Source organism: Dipodomys merriami, unplaced genomic scaffold (assembly GCF_024711535.1).
Source record: "Dipodomys merriami isolate MVZ:Mamm:240054 unplaced genomic scaffold, mDipMer1.0.p SCAF_332, whole genome shotgun sequence".
Taxonomy (NCBI): domain Eukaryota; kingdom Metazoa; phylum Chordata; class Mammalia; order Rodentia; family Heteromyidae; genus Dipodomys; species Dipodomys merriami.
Window position 1 is genome coordinate 103,937 of NW_027204849.1, and position 18,078 is coordinate 122,014.

The 18,078-nt window shown below is 36.2% G+C and overlaps 1 protein-coding gene across 2 annotated transcripts in view; it reads right to left on the minus strand.

Annotated features, from left to right (window-relative positions):
• Positions 1-18,078, minus strand: part of LOC138842249 (heparan sulfate 2-O-sulfotransferase 1) — a 136,646-nt gene that overhangs the window by 24,968 nt on the left and 93,600 nt on the right. For both annotated transcript variants that reach the window (XM_070043399.1, XM_070043398.1), the window contains exon 2: positions 8,820-9,058. In XM_070043399.1, coding sequence (XP_069899500.1) covers positions 8,820-9,058 — 239 coding nt within the window. The remainder of the gene's footprint in view (positions 1-8,819; positions 9,059-18,078) is intronic.

Sequence of the window (18,078 nt, forward strand, 5' to 3'; positions counted from 1 at the left end):
AACCAATAAAACCAGTATTACCACCAAAATGATTAAAGAAGAGGGCTATCAGTAGAGTTAAGAGCAGATATCATAATCTTACTAATAAAACTAATAAAGTTAGATATAGTTCCAAATAAAAAATTAAGCAGTAACTAAATACTTCCTAATTTGCTGAAATTGAATGCATACAAATTGTCAGTAGCAGAAAGATATAGCTTTCTTTTTTTCCCCTTTTGTAGTATTGAGGTTTGAACCCAGGGCCTTCTGCTTGCTAGACAAGTGCTCTACCACTTTGGACCACAACTCCATCCTTATCTCAATTATTTTCAAAGAAATGGTTAATATAGAAGTTGATAAATGTAAATACTGCCAGTCAGCAAGCAACAACACATAGTTTCTCAAAGGATATGGAATAGAGAGGATTTCTGTAAGTAAATCTCTGCATGATACACAGCAGATGGTGAGGAATCTCTTCTGGATACTAGATCCAGTACAGGGAGTGGGGATGGTGAGATCCACCACTCTACATTATACTGATAGCAGGTGTAAACTGTGATAGTTTCCTCAATTACATATGTCTAACTATTTTTCAATCTTTCATTTACATTTTAGAACAGAGTTAAGTCATGTGGAGCTATTCTGGAGCACTTCATAATGGATTAGTGTCATCTAGTTAATAGTAAGTAAAAATGACTGCTTTCTAGAAAAGACCTATTGCTAGGGTAAGGGAGGGAAACAGCAGATGCTGTTTGAGAGAATGTGAAAGGGCAAAAAAAAAAAAAAAAGAGAAAAAAAGAAAAAGAAGGTTCTTGGAGAATTTGCTTTTAATGGGAAGCATACAATGATATGCAAATGAGAGAAAGTAAGATAAATGGTAAGGACTGCATATAAATGTGTGATTGGACATTCTCATGTTCTTTCTTAATCACTTTTTTTGTATGAGGCACCAGATAGAATGGAGTTATGAAATGGCAAATCAAAACAGAAAGTAAGTAATCCAAAATCTGCATCTTTAAAACCATCTCCATGTTGAACATGAAAAGTCCTCATAACTGCTACTTAAAGGTCAATGGCTTTATCTAAGCCTTAGGTTCTATAGAAACTCCAGCATTTCAGTCAAAAATAAGAGGGAAATAGAAAGCAAAGAGAACAAGGGGTGAGAGACTCTGATTAAAGGCATTTTAAGACATAGTTAGCAATTCAGGTGTTTTCTAAAGCTGAGATTTAATGTGGATATTGAATGTGGTAGGGTATGAGGGAAAAATAAGGAAAAACTAAATATATATTTGAGAAACTGTTTCTGTGTAAGCCACATGTTAGGGAAGACCACAGTGCACATGCAGAATCTACTGTGGTAAAAAAACTGGCAAAAATGAGAGTCAGGTATAAACTGTCCCCCAACCTTCCTAAGGATGGTCAATATTAAAACCAAACCATCCTGAAGATGAATGGCTTTTCACTAATGTTTGCCCTTCAATGTAAGGTGAAGAACTCAGAAAGATGTTAATACCTAGACTGCTACAGATTGATCTATCTGCCTGTCTAGGTTTGTCTGTCTATCTACCTAATTTGTGTGCTGGTAATGAGGCTTGAACCCAGGGCCTAGACACTGTCCCTTAGCTTTTCATTCAAGGTTGGTGCTCTGCCACTTGAGCCATAGCTCTACTTCTGGCTTTTTCACAGACTTTCCTGCACAGGCTGGCTTCAAACTGCAATCCTCAGATCTCAGCAACCTGGGTAGCCAGGATTACAGGCAATGAGCCCTTCTCAAATTTGAATGTTCAAATAAACTAGGATCCTTCAAATGCAGATTGTGATGCAGCTGTCTAGCATAAAGCCTGAAACCCTAATTCCAACAAGGCCTCAGAGGATGGCTGTGAGTCCATACACCATACTGAGGAGCCAGGCTTCAGCAGGTATGGGCACAGGGGCTAGCTTGTTTCTGTGATCTTTTCAAAAAAGGCCTGGGGTCTACAGATGCTCTTGAGCAAAGCTACCCCTATACTAAAGACATACTGAAATTCAACATTTCACTCCCCCCCCCTCAATTTGGATAATGTCATAAACTGCCACAATATCTGATGAAAGGGACCAAGGCTAAGCTATACAGCTTATTTTATAGATAAAGAAACAGAACCCCAAAATAAGCACATACCTTAAATAAACCATCCACCTCCCAAATCTCCCACTTTCTTGACCTTACTCTCTTGTTTCTTTCTTTGTGAATTTACTCATTACCCTGATCTGACCTCAACTTCCAATCCACTCTGATCACTGCCCCCTTCTGGACATGGACAACCATTCCAACAATGATCCTTGACCTAGTCAGAGGTTGCTGAGTAGACTAATTAGAACCAAGAGAGCAAGTTAAGTATATATGTAAGACACTGAGCTTTATTTCCTCAATGCATAACATCTGAGACAAATTCAAGTGAATTATTACTTTTGAATTCTCTCAACTCTATCACTGATTAACAGTGCCATTATTTGGGGGCCTGTGTCGAGGTAGCACATGATAACAGGAGTGTGTGCCACAGCAAACCAATTGGCTTCGTCACCAGAGAACACAGGAGTAAAAAGGAAAGAAAAGGGACCAGTTCCAAATGCTCATCAAGGACACATTAGGTCAATTTCTTAAAGCTTCTTGCAGTTCTCAACAGTACCTCCCTGAAGACAAAGCTTCCAGCACACTGGCCTGTAGAGCATAGTTAAGATCCAATCTACACTGATATTCAAGACATATACATATATATTTTGTTCTTCCATCTCATCAACAAGTAACTAAGACAAAGTGTGAAGGTCTCATTAATAAAGTGACTGAATTACAATTTGCAACAAATTAAAAGATGCTGGCTGAAGTTTATCTTTCTTCATGGTGAAGAAAGAAAGTGCTAAACAAATGGTGTCAATATAGTAAAGTGGTGATTCACACTAATCTGGGAAGTGCCATTTACATACCAGGGAAATTTCACATTTTCTTACAAGCTGTTCTCCAAATAATGATAAGCAGCCTCTTTTGAAAAATAACATTTCAAAAATGTATGTTCTACCAAGTATTAATGTATTATATATAATAATATTATACATGATTATCTAATATTTATTCTTTTGTTATTGTTGTTATTGTTGATCATTGGTCTGGGTGTGTCCCTGAGCTCTTTTGCTCAAGGCTAGCACTCTAACAACTCTGAGGCACAGTGCCATTTCTGGTTTTCTGGTGGTTAACTGGAGATAAGAGTCTCACCAACTTTCCTATCCAAGCTCGTTTGAACCACCATCTTCAGATCTCAGCTTCCTGAGTAGCTAGGATTACAGGCATGAGCCACCAGTGCCCAGCTATTTATCCTTTTAATTCTCTAAAAACTTCCCACTCTCCACTGTTTCACCTCCATTTTCCCCTTTCAACAATCTAGTCCTAGGCCCTCCTCCATGTACTACTGCATCACTTACTTTTGTCTTTCAGGTTGTTTTCTTCCTGTATTCCTCTGTATGAGGGCATTATGCCAAGACCTTCACTACAAGGCTCTGGGAAGTAGAGGAGTAGGAAGAGGAAATGGAGATTAGGTGAGCAAATTTCCTCTGACTTTATGGATTCTTACTGACTTCCTTTGTCATTAATGAAGGGGAAAGAGATAGGCAAAAAAGAAGAAAAACCTAACAGTATCAAATGAAGTTCAGGAGACTGAAAACTGGCTTACAGAGAAGAAATAAAGCTACCATAGTGATTTTATTCAAAGAGAATTTTCATGCTCTAATTGTAATATGTTACCAAGAAGGATGGTTTAGAAGTTACAGTTAGACAGAGTACATGAAAAAAAAATGCTTGTATAGCTAGCCTGGAGCACATCCTACACTGATTTTTGTCAGAGTTTATGACTCAAGTGGAGGCAGGATAGCAAGTAATCAGAATATACCTCCAGGGAGCATACAAAAAAAATCTAGGTAGTGGTGTTGTGACTTATTTGCTTGTTGAATCAGACCTGAACCATTACTGTAAGGAAAAGCTAAGAAAGTACCATCTCACTAATATTAATATTTAGGCCTACATTTTTTTGGGGAGAGAAGGGGGTCCGGTTTTGGGGCCTGAATTCTGGGCCTGGGCGCTGTCCCTCAGCTCTCCACTTCAAGGCTAGCGCCCTACCACTTAAGCCACAGTGCCACTTCTGGCTGTTTTTTTTCAGTGTATGTGGTGCTGAGGAATCGAACCCAAGGCCTCATGCATGCAAGGCAAGCACTCTACCACTGAGCTACCTTCCCAGCTCTAGACCTATATTCTTAATAAATTAAACAGCATTCTGATGATCTGTGATCATGAACAAATTTGTTTTTAGTACCTAAAAACGTAATAATATCTTCTTCAGTACCCTGGCCAAATTCCAACTTTATAATTTCTACCTATTGAGTGACAATTACAATTGAGTAGTTATTACATATCTCTCCTATTTGTGTATTTACTTAAAGTAAACATTTCTTTGATAGCCATCAATACTTTATGAGACTAAACCAGAGAGGAGGAGATGAGGAGAATTCATTCTGCCAGTAATTGTATCATGGTGTCATGCTCACTAAAAACTTTTTTTTTTTTTTATCAGAATAGAAGTTGAACCATTTGTTCATTCGTTCATGGTTTATTTAACAAAAATGTATGGAGTATCTGCTATGTCTCAGTCACAATGAATTGTAGTGGTGAACAAGAAAGACAAAGTACCTACCCTTAATAAGCTTGGAGTATTATTGTGGAAAAGCAGATCAGAATCAAAACAATATGTAAGATACTTTTATAAACCGATTAATGCTAGGAGAGAAAGTATTATGGCTCTAATACTTTGGAAGAGGTATTTACTATATAATGTCACATAATCTGAAACAGAAGAGACACCATGAAGACAACTAAGGGAGAAACTAGGAGAAGTATTATTCTAAGTGCAGAAGCCTTGAGATATATTCAGTGAACTAAAAGGCAAGTGTGATGAGGGATGGATTCAAAAGTGCCTGTCAGCCTAGGTAAGGATTTTGTAAAGGAAGTAGGGATATGAGTAAATTTTCCTGAGACTAAATTGTTCATTTTTTTTTTTTTTTGGTCTGGTCGTGGACCTGAACTCTGGGCCTGGGCGCTGTCCCTCAGCTCTTCAGCTCAAGGCTAGTGCTCTACCACTTGAGCCACAGCGCCACTTCCGGCTTTTTTCTTTTTGCTTATGTGATGCTGAGGAATCGAACCCAGGGCCTCAGGCATGCAAGGCAAGTGCTCTACCACTGAGCCACCTTCCCAGCCTCTAAAATGATCATTTTTGCATATTGTCATTAAGACTCATACCCTAGATCACTGCTACTCAAACTGTTGTTTAAGGACCAATAGCATTAGTTTGGCACCAAGTGGAAGCTTTAAAAAAAATTCAATTATTAACTCCATCCAGGACCTTAGAGCAACTCATCTCAAGTATTGTCTAAAGTAATATGTAATATATACATAATATTATGTCATCCTATGTGGAGGAAAAGCCTAGTTATGTTTTAATAGAAAATTTAAAAGGCTATAAAAGATGTTACTAGTCATATCTATTTGGCATAGTGATTTTAATAACAAAATGTTATCTAAGGTAAAGGTACTTCCATGATGGTGGAGCAAACTCTATCTTCAACTAGAAAAGCTGAATGACTTTTTTTCTGGCGGTAATTTAAATTTATGGCCTCACATTTGCTAGGTAGCTGATATACTCTACCACCTGAGCCCTCCTCTTCTCCCTGTTTTTGATTATTCTAACACTGATACTTTAGCAGAAATAACAATCATTGCTCTAGAGAATGTTCTACCATATGAATTTTTTTGTTTCCTTAGGATTAGGTGCAGAAAAACATTCTGGTTAGAAACAATTTTTGTTAAATATTTTAGTGAGAGTACCATAAATGAATGTTTTCTTTTAATTGTCCTTGCAGTTCCTTACATGTGTTTTAGGTTCTAATATAAATAAGCTCTTTATTCTTCTGTATTTCTGCAAAGAATGCAATACCATCTCTGTATATGTTATATATTCAATAAACAAAGAAAAACCTTGACGGCAAAGTTGACAAGTATTTTTAAAGATGGCATTGTTATTATTATACTGAATAGTTTTTTTTATAGCCAATTAAAGATATTTGGACTTTGCCTCTAAACTGTGTGTGTGTGTGTGTGTGTGTGTGTGTGTGTGTGTGTGCATGTGTGCATGTGCATGTGCATGTGCGTGTGCCAGTGCGCATGCCCCCTGGGGCTAGAACACAGGGCCTGCACTTATTTTCTTCAAAGTTAGCACTTTGAGCCACAGCTTTACTTCCAGCTTTCTGCTGGTTAAGTTTAGATGGGAGTCTTACAGACTTTCCTCCCTGGGCTGGTTTCAAACTGTGATCTTTAGATCTCAGCCTTATGAGTAGCTACAATTATAGGAATGAGCCACTGGTACCAGGCTTGCCTGTAAACATTTGAGAAAACTAAGCAGTTTTGTACAATCTAGTATAGTTTGTACAAATTATGTCTAGCAAAAAGCTGGGGCTAAAAGCAAATGTGGAGCAGGATGAACTGCTACAGTTGACATGTCAGGATTTGAATAGAGTAGAACGGTAGATTTGTTTCTTCTCTCTTAAGTGTCAAGTGAATCAGATATGAATCAGAAAGTATAAGACAAGAAAAAAAAGCAAAATTGATCATTTGATCCCTATGTAATCAGCTGAGCATAGTGTAGGGCACAAGAAAAACACAGTGTTAGAATAAAAGCACAGTACATAAGCTGGGTCTCGGGGATATTTGAAAAATATTTTCAGTGAAGTATGGTACAATTTTTAAAAGTTTACATATAGATGAAATTTCCCTTTCCTAAAGAAGAAAGGGAAACATTAAATATGACTTGTTTTGAAAAACTGCTGTGGTGTAAGAGACCAGTGAATTGTACACAGAGAACACATTGGAGAATATTTATTATGTAAGAAATTCCTAATTAAGACCAGGTTTTGAACTGCTGGCTGACATTTGGGAGTATGTCAGTTCATGATAAAGACTACTCCTTTACTCTGCTCTATACAAGTATGTTTTCAGTGTTGCTCATTATATATATCCAATGTTTTAAAGGTGGCATTTATGCTTCTCTTCTTTCCTACATGAAACTAACCAGCCATTGAAAGAAAAAATGAAGTTTTATCTCATCCAAATGCAACAAGGAAAATGTACTATGTGATGCCTATAAATGTTATATGTGGTATGCTTCTACAGATTTCATGAAAAAAATGGTTGGCATCATCTTGTAGCTGCTAGAAAGCTTTGTAAGGTTGGATACAAAATAACTAAAATTAAACAAACAGGTTAATCTTATTCTTCTAAAAATATTGCTGAGGAAATCAAATTATTATGTGAGCATTAAGATATATTCCTTTTAAACTAAGATATACTCTGAGTATATGTGAAGAGTAATGTTAGCAGATTTAAAACCTACTGCATATTGTACAAACAGTATTTAGAATGTGTGCCCTTGAGATACACACTGTTGAATAATGACTAGTTTTTTTTTATGACCCATTTAGCTGAACAATAACAAAAAGCTCACCTATTTTTTTCTAATTTACAGAATTATTTAGTTTGGCTGACAGATGTATATTTTTGTTTCTACAAAAAAAATTTAATGGTGGTTCTTTCAGAAAGCCCAAAATTATATGGCAGATGATATGCCATATACCACTTGCCTTCAAAAATAGCTCCTAGCAAGAACCAACCTTAACCTCAGATATCAATGTTATTCTCTTGCTTCAGTGTAGGGAGTATAGCTATGCTTAACAGTCAGAAAGAGTCAATTTTGTAACAATAAAACAAGGTCAGCTGCTTTCAAGCTGATAAATAACCACCTAAATATACACCACATATATCTTCCTAATAAGACTACTTAAATATGGCATTTAATCCTAAATAGTACTTTAAACTACTTCCCTTTTATGGGATCAATTTCCCATTCCTTCTGACATTTAAGAAAACTTATTTATAATTATGGTTAGAACTCCAGGGAGGGGCGTGTATGCTATTGCTACTACCGAGATAAGTAAACTAGATGCCTAAAATCATTTCTTCTATTTGTTTCCAAACTACTTCATACAGTTTATGCATCCATCTGTTTATCTAAAATTCCTTGATGATTTAAAAGACAAGATTATGTTAAAGATATAAGCCACCCTCTTTATTCTCCAGGAGGTTAAAGTTAGTATTCATATAAACTACTAAAGACATGAGATTTAGGACGCTAATCACAAAATTGAGTACAAGTATTCAATAATAGTTCTTTATACTAATTTGAAGCCATACAGGTAAGTTTTCATTGTAGGGCATCTTGCCAAAATATTTCATATTTCAGAACATCTATGTTTCTGCAAAGGTGGAAGTTAATCATTAATTTCTTAATATCACAAGTATTTAACTATATACTCACTACATGCAAGAAAATTTATCAGGGCTGGGAAGGTGGCTCAGTGGTAGAGCGCTTGCCTGGCATGCACAAGGCCCTGGGTTCGATATCTCAGCACCACATAAGCAGAAAAAGCTGGTAGTGGTGCTGTGGCTCAAGTGGTAGAGCGCTAGACTTGAGCTAAAGAGCTGAGAGACAGAACCCAGTCCCAGAGTTCAGGCCCCACGACCAACAACAACAACAACAAAAAGAAAATTTATCAAATACCATAAAGCCTATAAAATTATACAAAAGTTGATGGGTCCTTTCCTCTAAGAGGCTGACAATTGATTAGGGTCAGCACACATATCCTTGGAGATACAAAACCTGACCAACTATGAGAAAACATCCAACATTCCCTAAAAGATGATGACTGATTACCTGATCTTGCAATGACATCACTGGATTATTTTTTGTAGTGTTGATGTGAAGAACATGGTATTTATTCTTTGCACACAGGTCATATGCGATATTGGTAAATGAGGTGCTAGCGGTTTTGGGAACTCTGTTATAAATGATCACCATGTCATCTTCTTCATCTAACACTGTATCTTGTCGAGGTCCATCCATTGTATGTCGCTGCTCAATTTCTCGGACTTCATGTCTTGCAATTGCCCTTTCTGTAAAGAAAGAGACATGACTTAAGTTTTAAATGACATCATAAGAAGTAGACTGCTGAACTTTGGACTATAGTAATAAGAAGAACAAAAACAAAGAAAACAAGAATCAAAAGCAAAGAACCAAAACATAGAGAAATAAAATAGGCTGACATTTTAAGAGGATAAATCTTGTTTATTCTAATAAAGTTTTTAACCCAGTATAGAATCTTCACATAAAAAACTGGGTAATAACAGTTGAAGAAATGTTATGATAGCCAAAGTTTCAGAATTACTTTTGAAAAATAAAACAAATGTATATCAAGAACGACGAACAGTCACTAAATACAGAACAGCAAAGACCAAAGAGAATACTTCAGTGCAGTTCAAGAGTCATTTTAATTTGGGTACCAGTGGCTCATGTCTATAATCTACATCTAGAATCTAGAATTTGATGAAGATCAAAGCTCAAGGTGCCAGCTTGAGGAGAAAAGTTCACAAGACACCACTCCCCACCCCCACCCCGTGTCAGTCAATGGCTGGTTGTGGGGTAATGTATACCTATCATCCAAAGCTATGTGGGAGAATGAAATTAGGAGGCTCATGATTCCAGGCCAGCCCAAACAGAAAAGTCCATGGGATGCCATCTCCATAGAGTAAAGCAGGATGTACTGGCATAGGCCAGTATGGGAATTTTTAATGTATGTGGACTATGAGAGTCTATCTTAAAAACAACCAGTGAAGAAACAGGATGGAAGGCCTGGATCCATGGTACAGTGACAGTCCAACAGGCACGAAGCCCTGAGTTCAAATGCAACAACAACAAAAATAAAGCCATTTTGCATTCTAATAGAATTTCTACATCTTGATTTAATTCTCAAACACACAAGGAGAGACTACATGGAATAATGAACTTTACAGTAAAAAATGCACTGAAATCACTTCTAATGTAAGCAAAAGTTTTGAAATGCATTATATAGAATCTAGTTACCTCTGGCTTATCAAAATTTATAAGAACAACAACTATAAATACTATTATGACTTTAGGTCTCTAAAGAGTACTACATTATAGTTAAGTTCTAGTTATATTCATTTAAGAAATGAACATATTAATACTCTTGTCTCCTCTAATCTCAATTACTACCTATTGTCATTCCAAAAGCAGTTATATTTTGCTTTTTACTATTTTGTATTTAATGTAAGCATCAACTTCAATTTTTTTTCAGATGTGTGTGTGTGTGTGTGTATATGTGTGGTGTATTTGGAATAAGGAAGTAAGAAAGGGAGAAAGGAGTAGAAGGAAACAATGAAGGAAAGTATCTCTAATTAGACTGTACATTTCTTTGGGCAAGGTAGTTGTTCACACATGTGGAATGTACTGTATCTCATATCTTTGTATAAGATGTCTTATTTGCCTTGGACACTTTTCCTTCTCCCCTAATCTAAGTCCTTTAACTCCTCAACATACATGTTACAATTCAATTACCACCTCCCAGGAAATTATCTTCCTGATTAATGTAGATCATTTTAATATATGTGTATCTTTTTTTTTTTTTTTTGTCGGTCATGGGGCCTGAACTCTGGGCCTGGGTGCTGTCCCTCAACTCTTCAGCTCAAAGCTAGCATTCCACCACTTGATCCACAGCGCCACTTCTGGCTTTTTCTGCTTATGTGGTGCTGAGGAACTGAACCAGGGCCTCATGCATGCAAAGTAAGTGCTTTACCACTGAGCCACCTTCCCAGCCCCTATATGTGTATCTCATATTGCATATATCTTACTATATTTATCCTGTGATTTTATATTATCCCTGTCTCCATCCTATAATTCTGACAATTTAATAAGCATCATGAAACAACAATAACAGGATAATTACAAGATCAGGCCTCAAATAATGTCAGAATACATATTGTAAATTTGGTTCAGAAGATTTGGTTATTATGCTGTATTGAAAGAGTACACTTTGAGGTGAGGAAGAAGACTTGAATTGTAAGTCCTGGACCGCTACCTACTAACAGTGTGCTTTCCAAAACAGGAGAGCACATATGATAGATATCTGTATGTGTTATATGTGTACACAGATGCACAAGGTATGGATATAGAAATAAACAGAGAAATGAACTTTGTACTGCACACATCAGGGACTAGATGGGATATCCAGATATTATGTAAGTACCCAAGTGCATGATGTTGAGAGTTGAGAACAATCATCATAGAAGACAGATAGCAGGGAGGGACAATGATCTACAACATCCAGCATGCAAAGTCTAGGACAGAATCTTAGGAAAAATCAATTCTTAACAGGAAGATAGGGGTTGGGAATGTGGCTTAGTGGTAGAGTGCTTGCCTAGCATTCATGAAGCCCTGGGGTTCAATTCCTCAGTACCACATAAGCAGAAAAAGCCAGAAGCGGCAATAGCTCAAGTGGTAAAACGCTAGCCTTGAGCAGAGAGAGGCTCAGGGACAGTGCCCAGGCCCTGAGTTCAACCCCCAGGACTGGCAAAACAAAAAAAGGAAGACAGAATAAGACACCTCATGAAAGAGGCTAAACAGACATATCTATAAAAGGTGCTAGGAAATATTTAAGTCTAAACAATCCTAGGAACCAAAGATTAACTTCAATTCAGTTTATTGATCTTATGAATCAAGGTAATATGGATTCAAAGCATTGAGCCCCACACAGAATCTAGATGTTATCTTAAATTCAACAAATATTTATTGAGAGTATCTGAATATTATTTTATTCAACAATCTTACTCAGCATTCTTATCTTCCATGAAATCTCAAACTCATTTGTATCACACTTCAAAACTATTAGGGTATTGTTATGACTACAACCCTTTTGTCCCTAGGGGATTTGAAACAGTTCTATTAACACTTGAGTGCTGCCAGTGTGAAGTTTCCCCTAGCAGCCTGACATGTGTGAAATTGCCTTTAAAAGTCACCATCCAACAATGCTGAATTTACTCTCCCTAGTATTTTGAAATGACTCATTTCCAAAGGAAACCAGTTCTCAGATTCTCCAGGTTACCTCATAAACAGGTATCTGTTTTATCTACAGCAGACATATGGTAGTAAACTGCAATCTCCATCAACTTGTAAAGTTGTATCTACATAACAGCCTTAAAAATCAGCAAAGAATTTAATAAAAATCATGCTTTAGAAAAAGTTGTTAGGTCTATATATATTTTAATCATGTAAGATATAAAACTAGCTGGGCCATGAAATGAATGTTTATTTTTAAGTGATTCTTTATGCATATTAAATTATATGAAACTGTATTTTACACAACTTAAAAATGTCTTTAACTATGAAAATGTACAGATGCTGGAACCACTATGTTTTTCATCTAAATAACATACCTTTATGCATTTTCTATTTTTTAAGTGTGTATACTTTAACTATACAAGACAATTACTAACAGCAGGTAAGGCCAAACACTACATAAAAAGATAAAAATAGTATGGAAAAGAGTAACTTTTGCTAGTAATACTTAAAAAATTTCATGTAGTTGATAACATTACTACTACTGATGGTAAATTATGGTTCTTTTTTCTATGACAACACTTAAAACTAGTAACAGCATTTATAGTTGGCCATATTCTATACATATAGAATGTAGGATGTATATAGAATAAGACTCTCCTAAGTCACGGAGGAAGGTTTATTAGATACAGCACCTTTGTAGGATACTTAACCTGACGAGTTTTTCCACATGGCAGGTTAGCAACAAAGTCAAATATTTCAAAAGAACTTTAATAATAGCAATACTGATCTGTACTTGCATTTTGCATTGGGTTTGCCATACAGGCCTCATTTATTAAGCATAAATATAAAATTTTCATTAGACCAAGCTCTACACAGCAATAAAGTTGTAAGAATATATATATATATATATAAATTTATATGTATCCATACACATATATATCAGACTACAGAATAACAAAAATAGAACTGATAATATATAATACTTCTGCATTGTGGGTAACATTTTAGCACTGGAGGGATTAAAAAAAAAACAACAAAGGAAAAAGAACAATAAATTGCTTTGCCCTGCTGGGTGCCAGTGGCTCACGCCTGTAATCCTAGCTACTCAGGAGGCTGAGATCTGAGCATCACGGTTCAAAGTCAGCTCAGGCAGGAAAGTCCATGAGACTCTTATCTCCAATAAACCACTAGAAAACCAGAAGTGGTGCTGTGACTGAAGAGCGCAGGGACAGCACCCAAGCCCAGAGTAAGCCCACAACCAAGGGTGGGGGGGGTTGCCTTGCCCTCAAATACTAAAACTGCTACATATCAAACTAAGACAGACAAAAGAATATTAAGAACAAATGTCCCAAATCCTAATATCTATAATTAAAGGAAAAATATAGAAACTGCAACAACAATATTAAGATTCTATCAGATAAAAAAGTCAAGGTGATTTACAGAGACTAAAATACGTATGTACAATAGAGTAAAACAAAAATACGCACTACCCCTCTCCCCACCTTCCTAATGATCTTTGAACAGTGGCTCTTTCTCCAGAAAGGATGGCATGTGCATTTCAGAGTTTCCTCCTACATCCCAACCATAGCAGGGAAGTCCATGACCGTACATTAAATATTCTTGTGGTATGGCTTGTTAGTACCCTGCCTAAAGGCACTGATATGTATACAGAAAAAAGAGATCAACTACAAGATCAAAAACCAAGCTAAATCAAAGAGGAAACCAGCAGTGCCCATCCAATAATTGTCCATGGTGAGGGTGCCTTGACATATCAACTTGCCTAGTCAGGACTTCCCAGCAAGTATTCTTACTGTAGTGCTAGATAAACTGAGCAACTTGTCTAGTCAGGACTTCCCAGCAAGTATTCTTACTGTAGTGCTAGATAAACTGAGCAACTTGCCTAGTCAGGACTTCCCAGCAAGTATTCTTACTGTAGTGCTAGATAAACTGAGCAACTTGCCTAGTCAGGACTTCCCAGCAAGTATTCTTACTGTAGTGCTAGATAAACTGAGCAACTTGCCTAGTCAGGACTTCCCAGCAAGTATTTTTACTGTAGTGCTAGATAAACTGAGTCCAAAGGGCTTGGTATCAAATCAGCATTCAGGTGGCTTGTTCTCATTTTCTGGGAATAAGTCTTGAGCTGTGTATGCTTCCAAATAATGCATTGAGGTATAATTTCTTTCCCATAAAATGGGAAGTGGGAAATAACAAGTTGCAGTAAAAGAAAAATGTTCTCAGTCTTTTTAACTGAATTTTTTAAGCAACACCTACTTACAATGTGCTCACTAAGCACAATCTGATCCTTGTGGAGGTAATATTTTATAATTGCTGAATTAAATAAATTAGTTGTCTGATTACATACAACACTCATTAGCCTGAGTCACTCTCTTGAATTCATCCACTAGGTGGAACTGACAAAACAAATTTTTATCTGAACACTGGTAAATGTGGTTTCTAGGTGGTCAACAAAGGATGCCTACTTGAGAATTAAAACTTAAAAGTTATGGTTATGTGGATCAGCTTTTTAAAAAAGATGATAGCCTTCCATATGGCAATTACAAAGCAGCATCCCTTTCTCTTGCCAGAATGTATTTGAGAAAGTCAGCTGAAACAGAAAACTTAAATAACAGACTTAAAACATACTACAAAATGCTCAGTTTTCACAAAAAGAAAAAAAAAAAAACACCTCATTATGCCAAAAAGCAGGAGAATCTTAAATTCAATAAAGACAATCAAGAATGACAGCACTAATATGGCATCCAGCTATCAAGGAAAATTTTTTCTTTTCCTTCTTTCCTTCCTTTTTTCTTTCTTCCTTCCTTTCCTTTCCCTCCCTCCTTCCCTCCCTCCCTTCCTTCCTTTCTTTCTTTCATTTTTCGTGGTAGAATTGGAGTATAAGCTCAGGGCTTTACACTTTACAGGGAGATATTCTACCATTTGAACTACTCCCTCAGGTATTTTTTGTTGGTTTTTTCTTTTTCTTTTTCTTTTTTTTGCCAGTCATGGGGCCGGAACTCTGGGCCTGGCCGCTGTCCCTCACCTCTTCAGCTCTAGGCTAGTGCTCTACCACTTGAGCCATAGCGCCACTTCTGGCTTTTTCTGCTTATGTGGGGGAAGAATCAAACCCAGGGCCTCATGCATGCAAGGTGAGCACTCTACCACTGAGCCACCTTCCCAGTCCATGGTTTTTTCTTATTTTGGGGTAGGCTTTGTGGTTTTTCCTATGTTTTTGTCTGGGCTGGTTTTGGAGTATGATCTTTCTTCTTACACCAGGGCATTCTATCTCACACAATTTATTGATGAAATGGGAATTCTTGCTAACTTTTCTCCCCAGACTGGCCTCAAACTGTGATCTCCCCAATCTTCAACACATGTGTAACAGGTCTAAGCCACTGTATTCAGTTCAAAGAATTATTAAAATTATTAAAAATTTAAAGAAGGGGGTGACACTGACCAAGAAGCACTGTACCAACCAACTACATAATACTAATACTAATACTGCTAGTAATAAATTAAAAAATTAAAGCAGTTATACTAAAACATTCCCAAACTTTATGAGCTATTATGAACCAAATGAGAAAATTATGAACCAAAGGAGAAAATAGAAGGACTCAACAGTAAAGAGACAGAAGGTATGAAGAACCAAGCAGAAATTTTAGAACTCAGAAATACAATAACTGAAATAAAAAGCTTGGTGAATGAGTTCAATAGCAGAATGGAAAGTCTGGAGAAAACTTTAGTGAACGAGAAGACAAAAGAAATTACTCAATTGAACACAAGTAGAGAAACTAAACTGAAAAAAGAAAAAAATACAACAACAAAGAAAGCCTCAGGGAACTGTGGGTTATAATGAAAGCTCTAAAATTAGTGTCAGGAAGTCTTAGGAAGAGAGAGAAAGAGGGCAAGGTGGAAAAAGTTCTCAAAGGAATTACAGCTATAAACTTACACATTTGGCAAGAGACACAGGAAGCTATAACTAGAACACTATACCTAAAGACAACAGTTTCCAGTACTGAAGGGGGAAATAACTCTCATATGAAAAAATATTTTTAAAGTGGTCTCTCTCTTCCTTTCTCTCTCTTTTATCACTATGAGGTTTGAATTCAAGGTCCGGTAGTTTCTTGGCTTGCTGTTTGGCTGGCACTCCACCACTTGAGATACAACTCAAACCTAGCTTTGTGACTTGTTATTTTAAAGATGGAATTTCATGGATTTTTCTGCCCAGGGTTGTCATGGGCCTCATAAGTAGGTAGGATATAGGCGTAAGCCCACAACACCTGGCTGGCTAAAGAAAGATCTTAAAAAAAAAAAAAGAAAAAAGATTAAAAAAGTATCTAAAAACACTAGAAAGGAAAACAAAAACAGTGGGAAGAGTAAAAATATCAATATAATCAACAAAATTTCCTTTCCTTCCTGAGCCTTTCAAATATATGTTCAAATAATGCTGTATGAGATCAATCTACATGTAAACAAAGTAAACATCTCCACATAATCCAATTATGCTGTAAATGGAGAATAAAGGGACAGAGAAAAGTTGCATATCCTTCACTTGACTTAGTAAAATGATACCAGTAAAATGACATAATATTTCCATAATGAAATTTACATGATAGAATATGCATAGGTTAAACTCAAAAGCACTTTAGATAAATCAAAATACATATTAAAAATGCTCCATGGAAATCCAGAAAAAGGCCGTAGGAAACAAAGAAAAACTCAAAAAAACTAAGTATCAAAAGAAATTTTAAAAAACACATCTAAGTGGATAAAAGTGGAAAATAAAACAATTCAGAATAGGTAAATCCCACATAAGGCCTAAGTTTTTCTCTAACTGTATGATTAAAGTATAGATATGAGATTTATTATTAATTATAAAATGAAACCTGTCCCAAATCGTAGTTCAGAAAAATGTCCACCTGGTATAATTTTATTGCATCCAATAAAACACAGGTGTAAGAGAAAGGTCAGATTTGCCAGTCAAAGGGATAGCATTTCTAGGCAAAGATTCTTTACACATATCTAATCATTCACCTTTCCCCACTTTTTCAGCCCTTGTTAATAAGGCCGGTACCATATCTATGTAAATTATACGCATATTTTTATTTAAAATGTACTGCAGTTAAAAAAATAGGTGCTAGAGTGGAGCATGGCTCAAGGGGCGGAATGCTTGCCTAGCATGAATGATGTCCTGCGTTCATTCCACAGGGCTGCCAAAAAATAAAAACTGTATTTACTTATGTCATTCACTTCAGTTCATTCATTTCAATAACTTGAAATGAAAATTGGTACAAAATGGGGAGTCCAACTAATCTTCACCAAAGCATCTCAAACCATCTTTCATCCTTTTATATTAACCTTTTCAAATGAATTGTTCCTATTTTCAACTTTCATCTTGGACAACACTAAATAAGTGCCATGAGAACAAATCGTTTGCAAAGTGTCTGGAAAATACACCTCATAACTAAGCCTCTAGATGAGGGAACTGTTTTTCAAAATTGGACAGGGCTAATGGGGGAAAGCATGAAATCTTGATTAGTGGCAATGAATACAACACTACAATGGTTATAAAATTATTTGACAATAATGTGAAGTAGCTCCAAAAACATCTATAAAACCTTTAGGTTAGGCTGATAAATTAATTATCAAAATAGCATCTCCTCCCACTTCTTTGGCCCTTTGTGAGCCATGTACAGTGCTACATGTTTAAACGTGCATTAATTCATTTCATTCCTATAATAATTTTATGATAATATTGTATTAAGTGAGACTGAGGGAGATTACCACATTGTTAAGAACAAAGTCAGAATTCGAACTGTAATCTGATACCAAACCCTTTATTCCTGATATTCAGTAATCACTGTTCTAAATCACAGGAAGAAATATTTCTTAAGAAATTTGTATTTAATCACACAGGAATGGATATATATTACACAACATTTCATGCTCACACTAAAAACTAGAGTACATGTAGAATAAAAATGAGCTAGATGCATCCTGACCCACAATGAATTCTTGAAAAGGATATAAATATCTTGAAGCATCTGAAAGCGAGGAAGCA